The following is a 26,071-nucleotide window of genomic DNA, read 5'->3' as shown; positions in this document are numbered from 1 at the left end:
TAGTCACTGGATGGTGTGTGCGCTGTCAGTGGTGGGAGACTGTAGTCACTGGGTGGTATGGGTGCTGTCACTGGGAGACTGTAGTCACTGGGTGGTGTGCATACTATCAGTGATGGGAGACTACTCATTGGGCAATGTGTGTGTTGTCATTGGGAGGCTAGTCACTGGGTAGTGTGTGATGTCAGTGGTGGGAGACTGTAGTCACTGGGTGGTATGGGTGCTGTCATTGATAGGAGACTGTATTCACTGGGAGGTATGGGTGCTGTCACTGGGAGACTGTAGTCACTGGTGGTGTGTATGCTGTCAGTGGTGGGAGACTGTAGTCAATAGGTGGCGTGTGTGGGGTCACTGGTGGGAAACTATAGTCACTAGGTGGTGTGTGTGCTGTGGTGCGAGACCAATCACTAGGTGTGTGTGGGGTCAGTGGTGGGAGACTGTAGTCACTGGTTGGTGTGTGTGTGCTGTCAGTGGTGGGAGACTGTAGTCACTGGTTGGTGTGTGTGCGCTGTCATTGGGAGACTAGCCACTGGGGGGGTTCTGTCAATGTTGGGAGGCTAGTCACTGGGCAGTGTGTGTGCTGTCAGTGGTGGGAGATTGTAGTGACTCGGTGGTTTGTGTGCTCTGTGGTCCAAGAGTGTAGTCACTAGGTGGTGTGTGTGTGTGGGGTCACTGTCAGGAGACTGTAGTCACTGGGCAGTTTGTGTGCTTTCAGTGGTGGCAGATTGTAGTCACTGGGTGGTGTGTGTGCGCTGTCAGTAGTGGGAGACTGTAGTCACTAGAGAGTGAGTGCTGTCAGTGTGGGAGGCTGTAGTCAGTAGGTGGTGTGTGTGCTGTCAGTAGTGGGAGACTGTAGTCAGTGGGTGGTGTGTGTGCTGTCAGTAGTGGGAGACTGTAGTCAGTAGGTGGTGTGTGTGCTGTCAGTAGTGGGAGACTGTAGTCAGTGGGTGGTGTGAGTGCTGTCAGTAGTGGGAGACTGTAGTCAGTGGGTGGTGTGAGTGCTGTCAGTAGTGGGAGACTGTAGTCAGTAGGTGGTGTGTGTGCTGTCAGTAGTGGGAGACTGTAGTCAGTAGGTGGTGTGTGTGCTGTCAGTAGTGGGAGACTGTAGTCAGTGGGTGGTGTGAGTGCTGTCAGTAGTGGGAGACTGTAGTCAGTAGGTGGTGTGTGTGCTGTCAGTAGTGGGAGACTGTAGTCAGGTGGTGTGTGTGCTGTCAGTAGTGGGAGACTGTAGTCAGTGGGTGATGTGAGTGCTGTCAATAGTGGGAGACTGCACTCACTCGGCAGTGAGTGCAGTCATTGGTGGGAGGCTGTAGTCAGTGGCTGATGTGTGTGGGGTCAGAAGACTGTCGTCACTGGGTGGTGAGTATCTCATACTCTTTTTGGGAACAGTGACACTGGGCAATCTCACTGAGAAGTAAGTTTGATTGTGATTAAAAATGTACTTTAATTTCAGGTTGATCAATAATTTACTTCTGTCTCTAGGCTGTTGCGAATGAGTCTGGACTGAATTTCATCTCTGTGAAAGGACCTGAGCTGTTAAACATGGTGAGTCATGAGGATTGTTACGACACAGGGTAAACCCCTCTGCTAATTTAAACCAGGCATATAGAAAAGCTCATCCGATGAAGGGTTTATACCCAAAATGTCGATTTTCCTGTTCCTCGGATGCTGCCTGACCTGCTGTGCTTTTTCAGTACTATACTCTTGACCCCAAATTTTATTATTTAAGTCCAAATGAGAACATTACACAATATCTATTTACAATTCCTTCCTCTTAAACCTATCTTTTATCTCCCACTCCACAATAGTGGTCTGATTTTTTTTAAAAATTGTTTTGCAAAAAGAAAATCACTTTTCAAAACCAGCCAGCTGTGTCAATTCTCCTTTGTAGATTTTCCTGCGTTGTCTTTGGTCTTGTGCACAAATTTCTTCCATACAGGTACCTTTCAGAGAGCTATTCAGTTCGCAGTCGTTTGGTGGTTGGCTGCTTTTTGTCAATCTCCACTGTTCTCCACAAATGTTAAAAATACCAGATTTTAATATGTCTCTTTGGTTTGATGTCATGAAAACATTAAAATTCAAATTCGATTGGATGTTGGTATCTTGGGGCATAATTTAAACTGATTGGCCGAATTTGAATTTGTTGAGTACCATGGCAATGCAACTCCAACTATTTGTTCCGCGGCCAAATGTTACATTTTTAAATTGTTCAGCATACTGTGTTTTCAGTCAGTCCTTGCCAGCTTTCACTCTCTCTCGAAGTTACAGTATCAGCTACACCTTTATAACAGCATACAGCTGCGCTAGTGACTTTGCAGAATATCCTGACCATGCCCCCACAGTGCAAGGTGTCCTTGATTGGAACACACCCTCTCCCTTGCTGACAGGGCCTGGCTCCCTCAGTTCCACACGGCACATTCATCAGATCACATCTTCCTGTGACCCAGAGAGCCACCTTGGACTGTGTCAGGCTCTCTCAGTCCTGCAGTTCACTGTCATCCTGTGCTCTATGCTAAAGGATGACGAAATGAACCCTTGATCTCAAGTGTAAGAGCACCATGAAGCAGGATGTATTTTGGGACTGAGCTACCAGTGGTAAATGTGAGGTGGGACCCATAGTCTTCATTTTCCCATCGTTGTCTCTGTGTTATGGGAAGTAATGGGGCCCTGAGACCCAGAGTATTACCAAGGTTATGTCTGTTTTTTCTAACCGTGTTACGGTGTCCTGATGTTTGTTTAACTGCAGTACGTTGGTGAGAGTGAACGGGCAGTACGACAAGTGTTCCAGCGAGCTAGGAATTCAGCACCTTGTGTCATTTTTTTTGATGAATTGGACTCACTCTGCCCTCGGAGATCAGAACATGAGGTGAGTTTTCACTCCATCTTTTAGACTCTATCCAGGGTATGAGGAGATGCCAGGAACGTGGGGTTGAGAAATATATCAGCCACAGTCAAATAGCAGAGCACACTGGATGGGCTGAACGGCCTAATACTGTTCCTGTATCTTTTATTTTTATGTCTTAGAGGGTCAGATCTCATGAGTTTGAACTCCATTGTTACACTCTCCCCTCAGGGATAAGAGCAAGAAGTCAGTTAGACAGCAAACGTTTTATTAACTGGCACCTATCGGAGCAGGAATATTCAAGTTGATCAAGAGATCCACGTAAAAACACGCAGTAGTAGAAATGCTATACAGGGAGTATGCAGAGTGTTACACTTTATTTACAGCATAAATCACTTAAATAATAATGCAACTTTGCCTTAAATAAAACTTACCAACAGAGAACTTTCTCAGTCACTGACTGACTACTCGAACACTGCGATAATACAGTAAGTTTACAGTATTTCAGATACAGTAGTTTCCCCCGTACCCACACTGGTTACGTTCCAAGACTCACCGCAGAAGCCCAAAACCATGGATAGGAGTGACCCCATCCATTTAAATGGTAATTTACCTTCTTGGCAGCCCCCAGTCCCTGGTTCTGGAAAGTCCCCTCTAATATGTTTAGGCCACAGGAAACTGAAACCAAGGAACCTGGACCTGCTGATACGGAGGTCGCCTTGTACACCGTTTTTGCCAGTTTATCGAGGGTATCAGTTAAAACAGTGCTTGCTGTAACTCCAACATTGACTCTTCCTTGGGAATAGGAGCACAAGGTGAGATTTAACTCTATCATTAGACTCTGTCCTTAGGGATGAGAGCATAAGGTGAGTTTTAACTCCATCACTCGATGCTGCTTGTGGGATTGGAACAGAAGGTAGCCATGGCGAGTTCTGGGTCAATGTGGAATGTCCTACGTTATCTTAAGGCAAGGCAAGGCCAGTGAACCTGGCGGGTTGTTTATTATCCAATGTCAATGATTCTGTGGTTTAGTATCATAAATTACTGGGTTGTTTGTTTGCTGTTTGTGTCCTGTAGACTAGTATTAACCTTATTTAGTTTGGTGTGGTTTTTATTTCTCATGTTTCTCACAGTCCTCAATATTTTGTTCCCACGTGTTTCCCCCCGTCCAATCACTTGTTCCTTCCTTGTCCTTTCTTTCTCTCTCCTTTCTCTTTCTCCTTGTTCACTGTCCTCCTTTCTCACTCTTGCACTTTCACACACATACCCCTCTCCCTCCCTTCTCGCTTGGCTCACCTTCCCCAGTCAGGTGCCAGTGTGCGTGTGGTGAACCAGTTGCTGACAGAGATGGATGGCCTGGAGACTCGGAAGCAGGTTTTTATCATGGCAGCCACAAACAGACCAGGTAAATGTCAGGCTGAGGCAGAGTGGGTTGGAGTGCAGCTGTATGGTGGTTGTGTTTGCAGAAGCTCCCCCTCAGGGTGGAATGTAGCTGTTGGGTGATCGTGTTGGGAGACGGTGTGTGGAAATCCTCCCTCAGGGTGGTGTGGGACTTAGGGGGTGGTTGTGTTGGGGGGACGGTGTGTGGAAGCTCTCCCTCAGGGTGGTTGTGTTGGGAGAGGGTGTGTGGAAGCTCTCTCTCAGGGTGGTGTGTGGTTGTGTTGGGAGAGGGTGTGTGGAAGCCCTCTCTCAGGGTGGTGTGTCGCTGTGGGGTGATTGTGTTGGGAAACAGTGTGTGGAAGCTCCCCCTCAGGTTAGTGTTGAAGGTCATTCAATCACAAGGACATCACCAGCCAGGCTCGAATGAAAGGTTGGGGAATCTGGCTGAATTTAGTTAAATATTGAATTTAGTTTGATTAGTCTAAACTCATTTGGCAGGGGGTTGTGGTAGAGAGTGGAGGTGCAGTAGAAAAGAAGAACATGAGAACTAGGAGTAGGCCATTCAGCCCCTTGACTACTTCAAATTCAAAGCCCCCAGAAACTGTTCTCCTTCCGGATCCTCTGCTCCACACTCGCAGCCATGCGCCGCCACCACAGTCAGTCCTACTTCAGCTGAGGGCCACACTCTCCCAGAATTGCAAAGCACCTCTGCTGTTTTACATCCTCAGCAGAATTCACACACTTAACAAACACCTTTTCAACACAATATCTGACATCTAAAATTGGAAGTGTAGCAAACTTTCATGTACCTACCTCGATATTCGGGATTCCTCCAGCCATCACCATGGTGGCGAACGATGACGTCACTTCCGTCCCCGCCACTCGACAGCGCGCAGCCACAGCTGACCATGCCACTCCATGATCGCCAGACAACTGCTGCTGAGGCCATGACAAGATCTGCCGTGACCGCTGTAAGATCCACCGCCACCAAAACCAACGCAAGGCTTAACCAGAACATCGCTTCCGCCCCGGGTGTTGCCGCTGCCGCAATCACTTCTGCCCCGACTGACATCACCTACGCCACAACCACTTCAACCCCCACTGACGCCATCCACCTGAACACTGCTGACAGAATCACCTATGGAATGCGTTGTGCCACGTCCGCCCCTGTGGATCCCACAGTCACCATCTCTGACCCCCTGAGGCCCGGGTGAGTGTCACTTCCATAAATGACTTCACCCTTGGTCTCTCTACTACCACACCCACTCCAGTTACAGTCTCCAACCCCACTCCCAGCTCCAGCTGTAGACCAGATCCCAGCTCCCAGCCCTGCCAAGTTTTCACTACCCCCCCAGACCTCCCCCTCACTGAGCACGAATGATCAGTCCTCAGCAAAGGCCTTACCTTCATCACCCTCTGCTCCCGGATCAATGAATTCAACATGTTGTGACATCGAACACTTCCTCCTCCGTCTCCAGTCTTTTTCCACCAAAACTCCCGCCCACCTTCTGAGGACCCCTTTTTCCCACCTCCAACACACCCCATCCAACTAGATGTCCCATGCTGGTCTGTTACTCAACCTCTATCTCTTTATTTCCAACTGCTGCCGGGACATCGACCGTCTCAACTGTCCAACCCCCTCCCGCACTCCAACCTCTCGCCCTCTCAACGTGCAGCCCTCCACTCCCTTGACTCCAACCCCAACCTCACCATCAAACCAGCAGACAAAGGGGGGGGGCACAGTAGTAGTTTGGCGCACTGACCTCTACACTGCTGAAGCCAGGTGCCAACTCAAAGACAACTCCTCTACTGCTTGACCATAACCTCACCCCCCTCACCAATCCATCATCTTCCAGATCATACATGACCTCATCACCTCGGGGGATCTCCCACCCACAGCTTCCAACCTCCTAGTTTGGGTTCCTCACACCGTCAGGTTCTATCTCCTACCCAAGATTCACAAGCCTGACCACCCCAGCCGACCCATCGTCTCGGCCTGCTCCTGCCCCACCGAACTCCTCTCCACATAGCTTGATACTGTCCTATCCCCCCGGTCCAGGGACTCATCACATACATTCGGGACGCCACCCATGCCCTCCACCTCCTCCAAGATTTTCATTTCTCTGGCCCCCAATGCCTCATCTTCACCACAGACATTCAGTCCCTAAACACCTCTATCCGTCAAGACCAGGGCCTCCAAGTCCTCCTCTTCTTCCTCTCCTGATGTCCCCACCAGTACCCCTCCACTGACACACTCATTCGTTTGGCTAAACTGGTCCTCATCCTCAATAATGTCTTCTTTGAATCCTCCCACTTCCTTCAGACCAAAGGGGTAGCCATGGGCACCTGCATGAGCCCCAGCTATGCCTGTCTGTGTTGGTTACATGGAACAGTCCACCTTCCGCAGTTACACTGACACCATTCCTCACCTTTTCATATTGATGACTGTATCAGCGCCACCTTGTGCTCCCGCGAGGAGGTTGAGCAGTTCATCAGCTTCATCAATATGTTTCACCCCGAACTTAAGTTCACCCGGACCATCTCAGACACCTCCCTCCCCTTGCTGGGCCTCTCCATCTCCATCAGTGGTGACCAACTCAACACTGACATCTTCAACAAATCCACCGGCTCCCACAGCTATCTGAACTGCACCACCTCCCACCCTGCCTCCTGTAAAACCTCTACCTCTTATTCCCAATTCCTCTGCCTCCACCGCATCTGCTCCCAGGAGGACCAATTCCACCACAGAACACACCAGATGGCAGCCTCATTCAAAGACCATACTTTCCCCTCCCTTGTGGTCAATGATGCCCTCCAGCGTCTCATCCACTTCCTGCACCTCCGTCCTTGAACTTCACCCCTCCAACTGCAACAAGGACAGAACCCCCCTGGTCCTCGCCTTCTACCCCAACCTCCATTTTCATTGCATCATCTTCTGCAATTTCCGCCACCTACCAACGGACCCCACCACCAGAGATATATTTTCCTCCCCTCCCCTATCTGTTTTCCGTAATTACCATTCCCTCCATAACTCTCTTATCGGGTCCATGCCCCCTCACAAACCCACTCTCCCCTCCTGGCACCTTCCCTTGCCACCACAGGAATTTTCAAAACCTGTGCCCACACCTCTTCCCTTACCTTCGTCCAAGGCCCCAAAGGAGCCTTCCACATCCATCAAAGTTTCACCTGCACTTCCACATATGTCATTTACTGTATCTGTTGCTCCCGATGCGGTCTCCTCGACATTAGGGAAACAGAATGCCTACTTGCAGACCGCTTCGGAGAACATCTCTGGGACACCTGTACCAATCAACCCCACTGCCCCGTGGCTGAACATTTCAACTCCCCCTCCCACTCTGCCAAGGACACACAGGTCCTGGGCCTCTTCCATTGCCACGCCCTAACCACCGATGCCTGGAGGAAGAACGCCTCATCTTCCACCTTGGGACCCTCCAACCACACAGCATCAATGTGGATTTCACCAGTTTCCTCATTTCTTCCCCCCACCTTATCCCAGATCCAATCTTCCAACTCGGCACCGTCCTCATGACCTGTCTGATCTATCCATTTTCCTTCCACCTATCTGCTCCACCCTCCTCTCTGACCTGTCACCATTGCCCTCAACTCTGTCAACCTATCGCATTCTCAGCTACTTCCCCCATCCCATTTATTTCTCCACCCCATCGGTTCACAAGCCTCACTCCTGATGAAGGGCTCTTGCCCGAACCGTCGATTCTCCTGCTCCTGACCTGTGCTTTTTCAGGTCTACTCTGATCTCCAGCATCTGCAGTCTTCACTTTCTCCCCTATCAGCCCTTTCAGTCTGCTCTTTTATTTGATACTATAGTGGATGATCTTGTCTCAGCCTCGCGCCACTTTCCTGCCTGCTCTCCACAACCCTTTAAGCCGATTACTAATTAAATCTGTGCCAATCTCCTCCTGAAATTGATTCACTGTCCTGGTATACATGGCACTCTGGGGGAGTGAATTCCACAGAGTCACACTCATTTGAGAGAAGTAATCTTTCGTCTCTGATTGAAATCTCCCCCCCCCCCCCCTTTACCTTAAAGCTGTGACCACTTATTCAAGTTCACTCACAAGAGGAAATATCTTGTCTCCATCTCCATTGTAAGACTCTCTTAGCATCCTGTATCCCTCAATTAGATCTCCTTTCATGCTGCAAAACTCTGGAGAGTTCCTAAATTGCACCGTCTCTGCTCAGACAAGCCTTTCATCTCTGGTGTTAATCTCGTGTGTCTCCTCTGAACTGTCTCCAATATAATTACATCCTTGCATCCATTAGGGAATTATGCACAGACAAATACAGAAGATAAAAACAAGCAAGTCTGTAATGTGGGACCAAACAGTCAAGGGAGCATGGCAGTGCAAGGTGGCATTTATTTTAATTCAGAGAGCCTTGTTATTAAGGCAGACAGGTTTGGTATGGTATTAATGGGGATATGCTATTGTTATTACAGAAGCATGGGTGAGGTGGGAACACAACTGGCAGCTCAATATTCTGGTGTATAAAATCAACAGGCGAGACAGGGAGGGGGTGTACAAGCGATAGTGTCGTAGTATTAATCAAGGAGCTAATTATTGTCTTAGGAGTAGAGTGGTGCTGGAAAAGCACAGCAGTTCAGGCAGCATCCGATGAGCAGGAAAATCGACGTTTTGGGCAAAGGCCCTTCATCAGGAGTACAGGCAGTGCGCCTGAAGAGTGGAGAGATAAATGAGGGTAGGGTGGGGGTGGGGCCTCATCACCTCAGGAGATCTCCCACCCACAGCTTCCAACCTCATAGTCCAGGAACCCCGCACTGTCCGGTTCTACCTCCTTCCCGAGATCCACAAGCCTGACCACCCTGGCTGACCCATTGACTCAGCATGCTCCTGCCCCACTGAACTCATCTCTACCTACCTCGACACTGTCCTATCCCTCCTAGTCCAGGAACTCCCCACGTATGTTCGAGACACCACCCACACCCTTCACCTCCTCCAAGACTTCTGTTTCCCCGGCTTCCAATGCCTCATCTTCACCATGGACATCCAATCCCTCTACACCTCCATCCGCCATGACCCAGGGTCTCCAAGCCCTCCGTTTCTTCCTCTCCCGACATTTCCAACAGTACCTTTCCACCCACACTCATTCGTTTGGCCGAACTGGTCCTCGCCCTTAACAATTTCTCCTTCGAATCCTCCCACTTCACCCAGACCAAAGGGGTAGCCATGGTCACCCGTATGGGCCCCAGCTACGCCTGTCTCTTTGTTGGCTACGTAGAACAGTCCATACACCGGCACCACTCCCCACCTCTTCCTCCGCTACAGTGATGACTGCATTGGCGCCACCTCGTGCTCCTGCGAGGAGGTTGAGCAATTCATCAACTTCACCAACACATTCCACCCTGACCTTAAATTTACCTGGACCATCTCTGACACCTCCCTCCCCTTCCTGGACCTCTCCATCTCCATTAATGACGACCGACTTGACACTGACATTTTTTACAAACCCACCGACTCCCACAGCTACCTAGATTACACCTCTTCCCACCCTACCTCGTGCAAAAATGCCATCCCGTATTCCCAATTCCTCCGCCTGCTCCCAGGAGGAGCAGTTCCACCACAGAACACACCAGATGGCCTCCTTCTTTAGACACCGCAATTTCCCCTCCCACATGGTTAACGATGCCCTCCAACACATCTCGTCTACATCCCGCACCTCCGCCCTCAGGCCCCACTCCTCCAACCATAACAAGGACAGAACCCCCTGGTACTCACCTTCCACCCTACTAATCTTCGCATAAACCCAATCATCTGCCGACATTTCCGCCACCTCCAAACAGACCCCACCACCAGGGATATATTTCCCTCCCCACCACTTTCCGCTTTCCGCAAAGACCGTTCCCTCCGTGACTACCTGGTCAGGTCCACGCCCCCCCCAACAACCCACCCTCCCATCGTGGCACCTTCTCCTGTCACCGCAGGAATTGCAAAACCTGCGCCCACACCTCCTCCCTCGCCTCCATCCAAGGCCCTAAAGGAGCCTTCCGCATCCATCAAAGTTTTACCTGCACATCCAGCAATATCATTTATTGTATCTGTTGCTCCCGATGTGGTTTCCTCTACATTGGGGAGACTGGGCGCCTCCTAGCAGAGCGCTTTAGGGAACATCTCTGGGACACCCGGACCAATCAACCGCACTGCCCCGTGGCCCAACATTTCAACTCCCCCCTCCCACTCAGCTGAGGACATGAAGGTCCTGGGCTTCCTTTACCGCTACTCCCTCACCACCCAAAGCCTAGAGGAAGAACGCCTCATCTTCCGCCTCGGAACACTTCAACCCCAGGGCATCAATGTGGACTTCACCAGTTTCCTCACTTCCCCTTCCCCCACCTCCCCCCAGTTCCAAACTTCCAGCTCAGCACTGTCTCCATGACCTGTCCTACCTGCCTATCTTCTTTTCCACCTATCCACTCCACCCTCCTCCCTGACCTATCACCTTCACCCCCACCCCATTCACCTATTGTACTCTATGCTACTTTCTCCCCACCCCCCCCACCCTCCTCTCATTTATCTCTCCACCCTTCAGGCACTCTGCCTGTATTGCTGATGAAGGGCTTTTGCCCGAAATGTCAATGTTCCTGCTTCTCGGATGCTGCCTGAACTGCTGTGCTTTTCCAGCACCACTCTAATCCAGAATCTGGTTTCCAGCATCTGCACTCAGTTTGTACTGTCTTAGGAGGAATGGTGGAATGGTGGCTGCTCTGTTGAGGCCATTTGGGTTGAACTTCATAATAATAAAAAAAGAGGTCAATCACATTGCTGGGAGTGCACTATAGACCCTCAAACAATCCAGAAACAAAGATGTATCAGCAAGTCTCAGAAATTTATATATCTCCTAATAGTGGTTTTAAATATTAGGCAAAAAATATTAAAGACTTAGAGTGGGCAGAATTCTTCGTCCACACAGGAGATCGTTTTAAGCCAACATATAGAAAGTCCTACAACAGAGGGACTGTGCGGGACTTAATTTTAGGGAAAGAAGCCAAGCAAGTGGGAGGAGTATCAATGGGAGAGCCCCTGGTGATTGTGGCCGTAACTCAGTAATGGTGAAGGTAACTCAGTAATAATGAAGGTAACTCAGTAATGGTGAAGGTAAATTTGGAAAGGAACACGAGTAAGCTGAGAATAAAGGGGAGATGAATGGATTCTAATGTAATAAAACAGGGGCTGGCCAAAATGGACTGGGTTCAGCTACTTGCTGGAAAATCTTCATCGGAGCAGTGGGAATCTTTCAAAACATGCAGGATTGATGTGTTTCTGTAAAGGTGAAGCGTGGCTGAACCCTAGATATCGAGAAATGTTGCCAATTCAGGAAGGATAAAGGGTGGCTAATGAGTGCTTAAAACCTCAGAAACTTTAAAGGCAGAAAAAAGGGCAGAGGATTGCTTAAAATGAAATTATCAAAGTGAAGGGGAAACCCTGGTGGGTAAAATAAAGGATAATCCAAAGGCAATTTCAAAGGATATTAGGGACAAGAGAATAACCAGGGAAAGAGAAGTCCCTTATGGGCCCCAAGGTGGCAGCTCGAAGGTGCAGGTGAGGTTTTAAATGAGTACTTAGCGTCCTTTTCTATAATGGATAAAGATGCAGTCGGTATAGAAGTCAGGGAAGAGAACTGTAATATTATTGAACAAATTACAGATGAGAGGGTGGAGGTATCAGTGGTTTTACTATCTTAAAACAAGTAAATCCCCAGAACCGTTTGAGATGTGCCTCAGGCACATCAGGGAAACAACGTAGGAGATTGTAGGAGTCCTGACATTAATTTTCAAATCCTCTCTGGCCACAGGGAGGGTGCTAGAGGACTTGTAGACAGCAAATGTACCACTATTCAAGAAGAGTGCTAGGAATAAACTAGGGAACTTCAAGCTGGTGAGTCTAACATCTGTTGCCAAAAATCTACTGGAGACATTTGAGGGACAGAATTAATCTCCACTTAAAGAGGCAAGGATTAATCAAGGTTAAGCAGCAGGGCTTTGTCAAGGAAGGTCACGTCTGAGGTTTGATTGGTGATGGAATGATTTCATGTTACTTGTGATGACACATGCCTGGTTAATGGTGGTTATAGTGATGGGGTTCCAGGGGCTTGGGTTAATGGTGTTTATAATGACTGGTCTGGGGTAATGGCAGTTACAGTAATGAGGCTTGGGTGAACAGCGGTTATGGTGACGGGTGTCTGATTAATGGCGGTTATGTTGTGACAGAGTCATCCAGCAGGAAACAGACTGTTTGGTGCAAGCAGTCCATGTTGACAGTTTGCTGTAATTTCTGATCAGATATTATTGATCCTGCTGTGCTGCGACCTGGCCGACTGGATAAGACGTTATATATTGGATTACCGAAGGCCTCAGACCGATTTGCTATCTTGCAAACTTTGACAAAGGTAAAAGAGGGGAATTCTGATACTCCCAGGGTCGTTTCCTCTTCCGTTTGTCACAATTGCTTTTTCTGCCCAGTCCACAGGATTCAGCTGCTCAGTATGATCTCCCTCCCCCTCCACAGTTGTGGCCCCCATGTCAGCACATGCTCACTCGTCTGCCACTATTTCGTAGTCATAGAGACGTACAGCACGGAAACAAACGTTTCAGTCCAACCCGTCCATGTCGATCAGATATCCTAACCTTACCTAGTCCCATTTCTCAGCACTTGGACAATATCCCTCCAAACCCTTCCTATTCAGACACCCATCCAGATGCCTTTTAAATGTTGTAATTATACCAGCCTCCACCACTCCCTCTGGCAACTCATTCCATACACGCACCATCCTCTGCGTGAAAAAGTTACCCCTTAGGTCTCTCTCATATCTTTCCCCATTTCACCCTAAATCTATGCCCGCTAGTTCTGGACTCCTCGACCCCAGGGAAAAGACCATGTCTATTTACCCTATCCATGCCCCTCATGATGTTATAAACCTCTATAAGGTCACCCCTCAGCCTCCTACGCTCCAGAGAAAACAGCCCCAACCTATTCAGCTTCTCCCTATTGCTCAAATCTTCCAACCCTGGCAACATCCTTGTAAATCTTTTCTGAATCCTTTCACATTTCATAACATCCTTCCAATAGGTGGGAGAACAGAACTGCACACAATATTCCAAAAGTGGCCTAACCAATGTCATGTACAGGTGCAACATGACCTCCCAACTCCTGTACTCGATGCTCTGTCCAATAAAGGAAAGCATACCAAATGCCTCCTTCACTATCCTATCTACCTGCGATTCCACTTTGTAGGAACTATGAACCTGCACTCCAAGGTCTCGTTGTTCAGCAACACTCCCTAGGACTTTACCATTAAGTGTAATTTTTCCATCACATGGGAGCTGTTCTTGTTTCCTGATGCATCCTGCTGTGCTAGGCCTTGTCACTATTCACCTTCGGGGTCATACAACTGATTGGCTTGCTCGATATCTGCAGGGGGCAATTCAGAGTCAGCCTCTTTGTTCTGTTTTGACTCTTGTCTTGACAAACCCACAAACACTTCTAGGGTCTAGTAGGCCAAAGGCAGCAGATACTTGAGAACACCACCCTCTGCAAGTTCCCCTCCAAGCCACTCACTATCCTGACTTGGAAATATATCCCTGTTCCTTCACTGTCACTGGGTAAAACTCCTGTAATTCCCTCCCTTAGGACATTGTGGGTCAACCCACCACCGTGAGGGCAACTAGGGATAGGCAATAAACATTGATCAGCCAGCGACACCCACATCCTGTAAGTGAATAAAAACAAATCCCACTGAGCTGGACTGGCTCCTGATTGAGTTCATCACGTGAAGCAGCATCAGATCATGAGGCTAGAGCTGCCTCCTGCTTCTGTCAGTCTCCCCACCCCCTTCCCATTGTTTCCTCTCCTTCTGTCATCCTCTCACATCTCAGCTTGCTTCCCACCCCAACGGATCATCCCCCCCCCCCAACTTTCTCCCATCCCCCTCTCCCCCTATACCACCCCTATCTCTATCTCTACAGCTTTCTCTCTAATACTCACTGTATCTCTTTCTCAGTGTCTCTTGTTCTGCCTCTCTGCCTTCCCCTTTGGTCTGTCTTACTGTCCCCATCTCTCCATTTGGTGCTTGGAGTTGTAGAGATGTACAGCATGGGAACAGACCCTTTGATCCACTTGTCCACGCCGACTAGATATCCTAAATCAACCTAGTCCCATTTGCCAGCCCTTGGCCCATATTAATCTAGGTTCCTTCCTATTCACCTTTAACTGGCTCTCTCTATCACTATTTGGTAGTGGGTGGGAGATGTACATGCTGGGGGATTGGGGTGGGCGTAGTGCTATTGAGGAGGTATACATGGTGATGGGGGGGTTGTGTGGTGCTGTTGAGGTATACATGATTGTGGGGGGGTGCGGTGATATTGAGGAGGTATACATGGTGGGGAGGTACGGTGATATTGAGGTATACATGGGGGGTTGTGCGGTGCTATTGAGGAGATATACATGGTGGGGGGTGTGGTGCTATTGAGAAGGGACACATGGTGGTGGTGGGGGGTGCGTGGTGCTATTGAGGAGGTACACATGGTGGGGGGTGTGGTGCTATTGAGGAGGGACACATGGTGGGGGGTGTGGTGCTATTGAGGAGGGACACATGGTGGTGGTGGGGGGTGCGTGGTGCTATTGAGGAGGTACACATGGTGGGGGAGGTGCACGGTGCTATTGAGGTATACATAGTGGAGGTGTGGTGCTATTGAGGAGGTATACATGGTGGTGGTAGGGGGTGTGCAGTGCTGTTGAGGAGGTATACATGGTGGTGGGGGGGTGCAGTGCTATTGAGGTAGACATGTTGGGGAGGTGTGTGGTGATATGGAGGAGGTATACATGGTGGTGGGGGGGTGCGTTGCTATTGAGGAGGTATACATGGTGGTGGGGGTGTGCGGTGATATGGAGGAGGTATACATGGTGGTGGGAGGGTGCGGTGCTATTGAGGTATACATGGTGATGGTGAAGGGTGTGCGGTGATATTGAGGAGGTATACATGGTGGGGGGTGTGCGGTGATATTGAGGAGGTATACATGGTGATGGGGGGGTGTGCGGTGCTATTGAGATATACATGGTGATGGTGAAGGGTGTGCGGTGATATCGAGAAGGTATTCATGGTGGTGGGGGTGTGTGGTGATATTGAGGGAGGTATACATGGTGGTGGTGGTGGGAGTGTGCGATGCTGTTGAGGATGTATACACCGTGGTGGTGGTAGTGTGCAAAGCTATTGAGGAGGTATACATGGGAGTGTGCGGTGCTATTGAGGAGGTATACATGATGGAGGGGTGCGGTGCTATTGAGGAGGTATACGTGGTGGGGGGGTGCGGTACTATTGAGGAGGTATCCATGGTGGTGGTGGGTATGCGGTGCTATTGAGGAGGTATCCATGGTGGTGGTGGGTATGCGGTGCTATTGAGGCGGTATACATGGTAGTGGGGGGGTGCGGTGCTATTGAGGCGGTATACATGGTGATGGGGGGGTGCGGTGATATTGAGGAGGTGTACATGGTGATGGTGGGGTGTGGTGCTATTGAGGAGGTATACGTGGTGGGGGGGTGCGGTGTTATTGAGGAGGTATCCATGGTGGTGGGGGTGCAGTGCTATTGAGGAGGTATCCATGGTGGTGGTGGGTATGCGGTGCTATTGAGGAGGTATACATGGTAGTGGGGGGGTGTGGTGATATTGAGGCGGTATACATGGTGATGGGGGGGTGCGGTGATATTGAGGAGGTGTACATGGTGATGGTGGGGGTGTGGTGTTATTGAGGAGGTATCCATGGTGGTGGTGGGGGTGCGGTATTATTGAGGAGGTATCCATGGTGGTGGTGGGGGTGCAGTGCTATTGAGGAGGTATCCATGGTGGTGGGGGTGTGTGCGGTGCTTTGAGGAGGTATACATGGTGGGGGTGTGCGCGGTGCTATTGAGGAGGTATACATGGTGGTGGGGGTGTGTGCGGTGCTTTGAGGAGGTATACATGGTGGGGGTGTGCGCGGTGTTATTGAGGAGGTATACATGGTGGTGGGGGTGTGTGCGGTGCTATTAAGGATGTATACATGGTGGTAGGGGGTGTGCAGTGCTATTGAGGTATACATGGTGACGGTGAGGGATGTGTGGTGCTATTGAGGTATACATGGTGACGGTGAGGGATGTGTGGTGCTATTGAGGTATACATGGTGACGGTGAGGGGTGTGTGGTGCTATTGAGGAGGTATACATAGTGTAGGAGGGCTTTTGAGGTATTTATTGTTGATTTGTTTTCTGTTCCAGTTTGGGACCCATCCCCTATTGAACTCTGATGTTGATCTGTCTGTGATTGCCAGTGACCAGCGCTGTGACAGCTTCTCGTGAGTTTATTGTGTTTCACCACAATTCACTGATCAATTCTCAAGCAGCCCCAGGTCCCTCTGTCCCTGCCCGTTTAGAATTGTGCATTTAAATCAATGGTACCTCTCTCCATTCCTTGTCTGAGTTTTTGAAATTCTCATGGCTTTGGGAGGAGTGTTTTTGTATAAGGGAGGTCATGTACAACTACTTTATGAAGGATTGATGTGATCTGTGGATAAAGGGAGCCTGCAGCGGTTATCACAGAAAACCCAAACTCTATTTTAGTTCACTCGTGAGTGTGTGTCTCGCTTGCTGGGCCGGCATTTAATGCTAGTCCCTAATTGTCTCAAAGGTGGTGGTGCAGTCCATTAGGTGTCGGTGGCATATGGGAGGGAGTGCCAGGTTTTTGACATAGTGACAGTGAAAGAGAGTGATATATTTCCAAGTCAAGATGGTGAGTGGCTTGGTGGGGTTCTTGCAATGTCAACAGTGCAGGGGAGCTCACTTTAGGGGTGTTCTCATTATCTGTTGTTCTTTTCCTTCTCCGTGTAAGGGTTGCGGGTTAGGATGCTGCTGAAAATGTGTTTCTGGAAAAGCGCAGCAGGTCAGGCAGCATCCAGGGAACAGGAGAATCGACGTTTCGGGCATAAGCCCTTTTTCAGGAATGAGGAAAGTGTGTCCAGCAGGCTAAGATAAAAGGTAGGGAGGAGGGACTTGGGGGAGGGGTGTTGGAAATGCGATAGGACGTCTCTCATGTTCCTTGGATGCTGCCTGACCTGCTGCGCTTTTCCAGCAACACATTTTTAGCTCTGATCTCCAGCATCTGCAGTCCTCACTTTCTCCTTTGCGGGTTAGGATGATGCAGTCTGAGCAGATTGCTGAATTTCTGTCATGCATGTTTTAGATAGCATTCACTGCTGCTACTGAGTGTTGTTAGTGTTTAATTCCTCACCTTGTTGGACAAGAAATGTCTGCCAGACTTCTTTAATTAAAAACAAAATCAGTTGTTTAAAGGGAGAAAAAAACTTATTCTTAAAATAAATAATAAACTGTAATTATGATCTAAATAATGATGGAATATTAAAACTTTCCATTCCAACCCACAGGCACACGTGTGCACAAATACAATTTGTGCTGAGGTGGTAGTGTGTTTCTTTGTAAAGGGATGAAACAATTCCTGTGTCCAAAGGTCTGGAAGCAAATGATAGAATGTGACCTAACGTCCACTCTTTCCTGTCGATGTTGTTGAATTGCTGACAGTTGTAAAAGTAATTCCTGTCGTGTGAGGACCAGAGGGCTGCCTTGTCAGGGTGAGCAGGGGGAGGGAGGGAGGGAGGAGGGAGGGGAACGGTGATGGTCTAACCTGGGGCTCACCGTGTCCCAGGCAAGGGACGAGGTTGGACTTCCAAATTGACCTCAACTGATATGAGAGTTAAACTTACACCATTGACATCGAGCTGCAACACAGAGCAGCTATCCAACCAACAGAGTTCACTTTTTCTTCTATGATTAAGACAGTAGAGGCTATCTTTTATCTGCTTGAAAGTTTTGCTTAGCTGTTTCTCCAAAGTCATGTCGAACAAAGAAATCTGTAAGCAATAAACTGGCAGTCTTGTTGTGTGAAATCCCTTTTGGATGAACGACTGTAATAACGTAGAATTCTTCATCGAGATAAACCTCAAATGAGCGGTTGGAGAGAGGAGCACAGCCAAAGCAAGTGTGTAATTCTGGGAGTTTGGTGCAGAGGGGATGAGGTGCTTTTTCCTTTTTTTTTGGTTGATCGTATGTAAGGTCTTTTTAAACAGCTAAAGAGAAGGCCAGCACAAAACAGGAGTGACATTATGGAAAAACAGTAAGTTATTTAGTTAGCATCGTTGCTATTTTGATTATCTGTAGTAAAATGCTTTCAGATTAAAGATAAATAGGAGACATGAAAAATCAGTGATGTCGTAAGAAAGCAGTGAGTTGACTGACTGAACTTGTAAGGGCCTATCTTTAGAGGTTAATTACCTAAATAGTATTTACTTTAAAAAAAAAATTATTTACTGAAAATTAACTGAAAAGGAGATGCACTAGAGATAATTAACAGTCAGAATAAGAAACAGGTGATAATGGACAAAAGGTAAAGGGACTATGTAAATTTTACATTTTAAATCATGGCAGGTGAAGTTAGCCAGTGGAACTTGTGTGTCCTGTCATATTTGGGAAATCACACACCTTACCGCCATCCAAAACTGCCACATGTGCAGCACGTGCTCCCAGCTGCAGAAGCCTGAGCTCTGGGATTCAGAGTTTGAGTGGTGGCTGGAGATAACCATAGCACATCCATGAGGCTGAGAGTTACATGGGTAGCAAGGCACTGCAGGAACAAAGGGAATGGGTGACCACCAGGCGGTCAAGAAGAAACCAGCAGGTGGTGTAGGGGACACCTGGGTCCTGTTCACAAATTGCTTTTCCCTTTGGAAGCTGATGAGGGTACTAGTTCCTCAAGGGAATGCAGACAGAGCCAAGCTTCTGGCATCACAAGCAGTCTGAGTGTACAGGAGGTGGGGAAGAAGAAAGCAAGAGCAGTACTCTTAGGGGATTTGTTAAATGGGGAACAGAGAGATGTTTCTGCAACTCCAAGATGTTGTGAAGCCTCCGCAGTTCCAAAGTCAGGGATATCACTGAGCAGCTGCAGGGCACCCTGAAAGGAGAGGGTAACTAGTCAGACGCATGGTACAGAAGGGTGCCACAATATAGATAGAATGAGCTGAAAATATGTTGCTGGAAAAGCGCAGCAGGTCAGGCAGCATCCAGGGAACAGGAGAATCGACGTTTCGGGCATAAGCCCTTCTTCAGGAATGAGGAATGAGGGCTTATGCCCGAAACATCGATTCTCCTGTTCCCTGGATGCTGCCTGACCTGCTGCGCTTTTCCAGCAACACATTTTCAGCTCTGATCTCCAGCATCTGCAGTCCTCACTTTCTCCTCATAGATGGAATGAGGTCTTGCATCAAGAGATCATGGATCTATGCTATAGCTGGTCCTCAAAGTTATAATCTCTGGATTACTCCTTGTGCCTCATGCTAGTGAGTAGAGAAATAGGAGAGTAGGACAGATGAATTGGTGACTTGGAGTTGGTGCAGGAGGGAGGGGTTTAGATTCCTGGATCTCTGGGACTGTGTCTGGGGAAGGTGGGATCTCTACAAGCAGGATGGTCTGCACCTGAATCAGAATGGGACCAGTATCTTTGTGGGAAGATTTGCTGATGATATTGTAGGGAGTTTAGACTAGTTCAGCAGGAGGAGAACAGCACTTGGCACTAAAGGGATCAGAGTGTGGGGGTTGAAAAGCAGGAACATGGTACTGAGGTGGATGATCAGCCACGATGATCATATTGAATGGTGGAGCAGGCTTGAAGGGCCGAATGGCCTTTCCTCCTGTTTTCTATGTTTCTGTGTAATGCTCCGTACACAATATACTGTTTGTACTGTCATTCCTGGGACACACTCTTCCTTAATTCCTGCAAATCTCATCATAGCGTTTTGAGAACTGTTCTGTGCAGTTTGCTGTTCCCCACAGTTGAGAGTGAAGGTGCTGATTTGCAATTTTGTTCTCTGTAGGGGTGCAGACCTGTCCGCACTGGTACGTGAAGCTTCCATTAATGCCCTGAGACAGCATCTGTCTGGCCAGCCCTCCGAACAAGCCCCAGGTAAGAGTATTAACCCAATGTGAGGTAGCCTGTCTCTGCAGTCTTCCCCTTCAGTGATTGGATCTCCCACCCCAAGTCCATGAGCCTCTGTCGCCGCTTTCCTCCCCCCCACACTTTACAGAGTTCCCACCTCTACCCAAGTCTTTGAATCCCAGCTCCTGCTGCCCAGAGTTTCTGGTCCATTTCTTCCTATTTATCTTTATATTTATTATAACCTTTCAGCTCCCAGCTCAGGAATACGGGTGGCACGACATCATTTCGAAGCAGCCTTTGAGAAAGTGAAGCCTTCCGTGAGTAAAAAGGTGAGATCATAGAATAATAAGCAGCGGTATTCAGAGTGTACACACTACTGTTCTGACTGTGACTGCAGGATTACATGATAATTAAGTCTCAATACTGCACAGTCCAGCCCATCCAGGCAAATTGGTTGATTCAAACACCAAATGACCAATCCCACACTTCGCCTGCTAACCAGAATAAAAGAAACACTCACCAAGCTCCGATAAGAACTTAAAGGATTCTGTTTATTAGGGTCAAGATTTATTCTTAAAGAAAATGGCAAACTCTAGTCTATACCTCCACCATAATCTCGAATTGAAACTATATTCCCTTTATCCCAAACATAGACTCTCACGACAAAAACAAGTTCTCTGCAGAGATTGTGGGATTTTTTTTTAAACAGGAGGAAAACTGATATGGATCAGTTGTCTGGAACTAAAGGGTGAAATACGTTCATTTCTCATATTGGCTGAAATTTCCTTTCACCTGGCCGAGTTACACAGATTGATGGTCTCCGTCCAGTTCTGACTCCAATCAACTTGGTTCCAAGTTGTTGAGAATTGTTCACAGTCTTCTACGTCAGGCTTCAGCAGGTGGAGAGACATCACTAAAAGCTGATGGATAATTTCAGCAAAGGATAAGGCAGCCAAACGGATTGTTGACCTTTTATTTCAAAGGGAATTGATTATAAAAATAGGGAGGTTTTGCTAAAACTATACAGGGCAATAATGGAGAAGTTAAAATCACCTACTACAACAACGGAGTTAGTTTTACACCTTTGCATGATCTGCCTGTGTATCTGTCCCTCAATCTCCTGCTAGCTGTTGGGAGACCTATGGTATAACCCCATCATAGAGATTGCACTTTACTTAATCCTGAGCTGTACCCATAAGGCCTCGCTGGAAGAGCTCTCCAAGATGTTCCCTCTCAGTGCAACATTCTCCTTAATCAGGAATGGAAAGTTCTTGAAGAATTTTACGGGACAGATATGGAGAGGTTGCTTCGCCCAAAGAGAGAGTCTCGCACTAGAGGGCATCATCTCAGTATAAAGGGTTGTTTAGTTAGAAAGAATTTCTTCTCTCGGAAGGTAGTGAATTTGTGGAATTTTTCTACCTCAGAAAGCTGTAGAGCTGTTGACTACACTCGAGGCTGAGATAGACTGGTTTTCGATCAGTACAGGGAATCAAAGGTTATGGAGGAAAGGTAAGAAAGTAGAGCTGAAGATGATCAGAGCAGCCAAACTTGCATTGAATGGTGAAGTGGACTCAGTGTGCTAACTGGCTTGCTTCTCCTCCTCTGGTCTAAATACTATAACATAGACCCTCTGCCAGATTTCCAGGGACAATTTCAGAGACCCTCTGGGATATTTCTCTAACTCTGCCTTCTGGCTCTGCAAAACAGCATTTTAAGACTGCAGAGGGTTGCTAGGCAACCATTAGCATACACTCTCTTGTCTTCTCAAAGCCAGATTTAATTTTCTCTACTAATTACAGCAACAAACCCTCTTTCTTATTTATGTCCTTGAAAATTTACCCAATCTGTTTCTCCAAAGTCCAAAGCAGACGGCTTTAGTTATTGTCAAATGGGTTACAGCTATGTACTGTTTAACATCACTCCAAGCAGTTCTATGATTCTTTTACCAACCAGAAAATGTCCAAGTAATTCAGTTTCTTCCAGCTTCTTTCATTGCCTTTAAATGTGGACGTGTATTCCCAACAATAGTGCGTACAGCTAATCAATCCCACTCCACAGTTGCCTTAACCCATTCCCCCATCCCCAAAATACACTGTACCCCTCCGTTTCCCCCTCCAACCCCCAATCCTCCAGTCACCCCCTCGCTCTTCCTCCTTCCTGCCCGACTGTAAGACTATAAGTAGTAGGAACAGGAGGAGGCCATTTGGCCACTTGAGCTTGCTCTGCCATGCAATAGGCTCATGGCTGATCTGATGTTCTTCGCATCCACTTTTCTGCATTTTCTCCATAAGCCTTGATTCTCTTCATAATCAAGAATCTATCTATCTGCCTCAGCCTTAATTATACCCAAGGAACTCCTTGTCATAGAGAACTGTGGGAGCAAAGACTCTCAATCCTCTGAGAGAAGAAATCCCTCCTAATTTCAGTCTTAAATTGGTGTCCCTTTATTCTGAGACTGTGCCCCTTGGTCCTAGACCCCCTCATGAGGGGAAACATCCTCTCAGTATTGACCCGGTCAGACTCCTTAGAATCTGATTATGTTTCAATGAGATCATCTCTCGTTCTTCTAAACTCCAGGGAGTAGAGTCCCAACATTTTTCACCTTTGCTGTTAAATTAATCTCCTATTTTATCTGAGTGAACCTTCTCTGAGCTTCTTCCAATGAGATGGTATCTTTGCTTAAATAAGGCAGTGCTCCAGATGTGGTCTCCCCAGCACCTTCTACAGTTGCAGTAAGACATCCCTACTCTTATACTCCAACCCATTGAGGTAAGGGCCAACATTCCATGAACGTTCCTGATTACCTGCGGTACCTGTGTTTGTGCACAGATCCCCTAAAACTAGAGCCAGGAGGAAGAATCTCTGGATCAGGGTAGGCCATGTCAGTCTACGATGTGGTGGAATTGCTTCACTCCGAAGTTGCTGAATCTTTGAAATTCTCTGTTCCAGAGGATTTGGAGGCTCAGCCATTATGTACATTCAAGTTTGAGACCGATAGGTTTCTATAGATTAAGAGGAACCGGGGTTCTGAGTCAGTGCTGCAGAAAAATGGCTCTGAAGTAGAAGATCAGCCAGGATCGGATTGAATGATGAAATGGACCTGAATGGCCTCCCTATTCTTACTGCCCTTGTTCTAGTGAACGGAGATATCTGTTCAGTTTGTCTTTGAGTTTGAGATAAAAAGCTTCAGCACAATGTGTTTTCAACATTAAGACAGTGAGGAGTTTGGATCTGGAATGCATTGTGTAACAGTATGCTGGAGGTATGCTCCAGGATGTCTTTCAAAGGGAGTTTAGATCAGAGTGGGGCTGGAAAAGCACAGCAGGTCAGGCAGCATCCGAGGAGCCGGAAAATCAACGTTTCGGGCAAAAGCCCTTCATCAGGAATAGAGCTGTATTCCTGATGAAGGGCTTTTGCCCAAAACGTTGATTTTCCTGCTCCTTGGATGCTGCCTGACCTGCTGTGCTTTTCCAGCACCATTCTAATCTAGACTCTGGTTTCCAGCATCTGCAGTCCTCACTTTTGCCCTGTCTTTCAAAGGGAACTGGGTCATTATTGGAAAAGCAAGTTCTTGCAGTCATGTGTGTTTATTAATCATAGATTCTCAGTTAAGTCAGTCAATGCTGGATGTTAATACACTTATGTTCGTTTTGTCAATTCCTCTCCACCTCTGTCTCCAACCTGCCTCCACCTCCTCCTGTTGTTGCTTCCTTGCCTCCTTTCATGTCACATTCTTTTCCGGCTTCTCTGGCCTTTCCTCACCCACTGTCTCATTCTCTTCTGATCTCCTTTCCAGGACCAGTTGATGTATGAAATGCTGCGACAGTCTCTCAGCCAGTCTTTGTGATGGACGTGGTTCTTGTTGCTTTCCCTTGGCTTCTGTTTGGAGTCTTTCTGCACAGGATTTTGCTGTAACATTTACAGGAACTTGAATGACTTCATGCACATCTCACTGAGTGGGCTGCACTTCCTGAGTACATGGGTATTATTAGAAGTACTTAGCTTTCCTGACTTAATTCCTGTCACCAGGATCAGTCTTGGGCAGTCACTTTGAGGAGGCGAACATGGCTATGATAGTGTTTCAAATTGTAATGCCTCCAAGAAACTTCTTCCCTGGGGTAATGAACCCTTTTGTGGGATTTCCTCTTAGGTTACAGTCTGTCTTGGTAATATTCCCTCTTGCTGACTGATGGCTGCTTTGTATTTTATTCTAAGACACAGGCTTCTGAAAAAATAAAGCAGCTGGTGTATTAAAAAGGGCAGTCTGTTTGTCTTACATTTGGAAAGGAAGTGGTTTGTTGAGAATGCTGGAACACTGACATCTTTGAAGTGAAATGTGTGAGATGGTGATCTGCAGCTACCTGTCACCTCTTAACCTTGCCACACATTTCCCACCACTTTAGCTGGAAATGGTCATTGACTCTACAGCAACAGGAAAGGACACTGTGACAAGCTCCTCATGTCTGGAAAGCACCAGCTCCTCCTCTGCTGGACACAAGATATCACATTGTACAGGAACATTCGAGGAAACTGTAACAATTTCCCAGTGTCACTGGGAAGGCCTTTGCATGAGCCATTGTACCAGATTTCCATCAACTAACCTGTAAAACGGACCCAGAACACACAGGAGTTCTTGAGCAGGCAGAGCAACAGGAGACATGATCTGCATTTGCTTTTTTTTATTTCAAAATATACTTTATTCATAGAAATAAATCTTTGGTATTTGTATAATTTGTCATGTCGTTCATAGATATATACATTGCATGTCTTAACATTGCAAAGAACAGATTGAATTAATCGAATTTACAGTTATCCTATTTACAGTTCCCTTTATTAACCATCCAGTCTCTTATTATTTAGCTGTGGCTTCAGCAGAACCCACCTACCGAGTGGGTGCCCTGTTATACGATAGCAAATGAACCTTTAATAACCCCCAGTTTATGAGAGAGAGTGAGGCCTCCCTGGAAAAGCAAAAGGGGCCCTCATTGAATCCAGTTGGACTGGTGTTACTGTTTCCCAGGTATTTTTTTCTCTCGAGCAAAACGCATCCATCTATCTTTGTGTCTGTCTTGTTATTTATGGGGGTTGATAATTCCTAGTTTTGTTTGTGGTTAGAATGTATTTCTTTGTAATTAATAATACTTTTTTAAGTAGAGAAACCTGGTCAGTGTTTTCTGTTAACAAGGTTTCATTGGACAAGAAAATTGAAAACTTCTGAATAATTAAATCTTAAAGTGTCATGATGACTCCAGGAATAGTGGGGCTTGATTTCCAGTACACCACTGCAGTGAGTCACCACGTTTGGTTCTCTCTGATTGAGTATAGTATTAGGAAAAGGTGAAGGAAAACACTACGTTCCATACTGCAATTAACACATCATTGGAAACAGCAACAGACGTCCTGGATGTGGTCGAGTTGCAGACAGTCTTAAGGAACTTACAAAAACTCAGGTTGATTTAATTGGAAGCTAATATAGGGAAAGTATTGCCTGAAAGAGCTAGAAAGGTGGAAATAATGGGGATATTAGCATGGCACTTGGGTTTAGTGAAAAAACAAGAGAAACCTGGTATTCTGGTGGTTTAGTTGAAAACTGTGATGCTGGAAAAACACAGCAGGTCAGGCAGCATCCGAGGAGCAGGAGAATCGACGTTTCAGGCATAAGCCCTTCTTCAGGAATGAGGCTGGTGTGCCAGGCGGGCTGAGATAAAAGCTAGGGGGAAGGGGCGCTGGGAATACGATAGGTGGAAGGAGGTGAGGGTGATAGGCCAGAGAGGGGTGGTGGCGGAGAGGTCGGGAAGAAGATTGCAGGTCAAGAAGGCAGTGCTGAGT

General features: G+C 47.5%; 1 protein-coding gene across 4 annotated transcripts in view; it reads left to right on the top strand.

Moving 5' to 3' along the window:
- Positions 1-24,502, top strand: part of nvl (nuclear VCP like) — a 71,238-nt gene extending 46,736 nt beyond the window's left edge. For 3 of the 4 annotated variants that reach the window (XM_087984533.1, XM_087984537.1, XM_087984530.1), the window contains exons 17-24: positions 1,480-1,542; positions 2,744-2,863; positions 4,145-4,244; positions 12,555-12,661; positions 16,519-16,595; positions 20,181-20,269; positions 20,492-20,571; positions 24,039-24,502. In XM_087984533.1, coding sequence (XP_087840659.1) covers positions 1,480-1,542; positions 2,744-2,863; positions 4,145-4,244; positions 12,555-12,661; positions 16,519-16,595; positions 20,181-20,269; positions 20,492-20,571; positions 24,039-24,089 — 687 coding nt within the window. In that variant the 3' untranslated portion in view covers positions 24,090-24,502. Of the gene's footprint in view, positions 1-1,479; positions 1,543-2,743; positions 2,864-4,144; positions 4,245-12,554; positions 12,662-16,518; positions 16,596-20,180; positions 20,270-20,491; positions 20,572-24,038 lie in introns of those variants that run through there. The other variant, XR_015755050.1, reaches the window with a different exon arrangement.
- The last annotated feature ends 1,569 nt before the right edge of the window (positions 24,503-26,071 follow it).

This window comes from Chiloscyllium plagiosum, unplaced genomic scaffold, assembly GCF_037043375.1.
Source record: "Chiloscyllium plagiosum isolate Xiang-an unplaced genomic scaffold, Cpla_swu_hap1 HiC_scaffold_3, whole genome shotgun sequence".
NCBI classification, from domain to species: domain Eukaryota; kingdom Metazoa; phylum Chordata; class Chondrichthyes; order Orectolobiformes; family Hemiscylliidae; genus Chiloscyllium; species Chiloscyllium plagiosum.
This window is presented reverse-complemented; position numbering and strand designations above follow the sequence as displayed.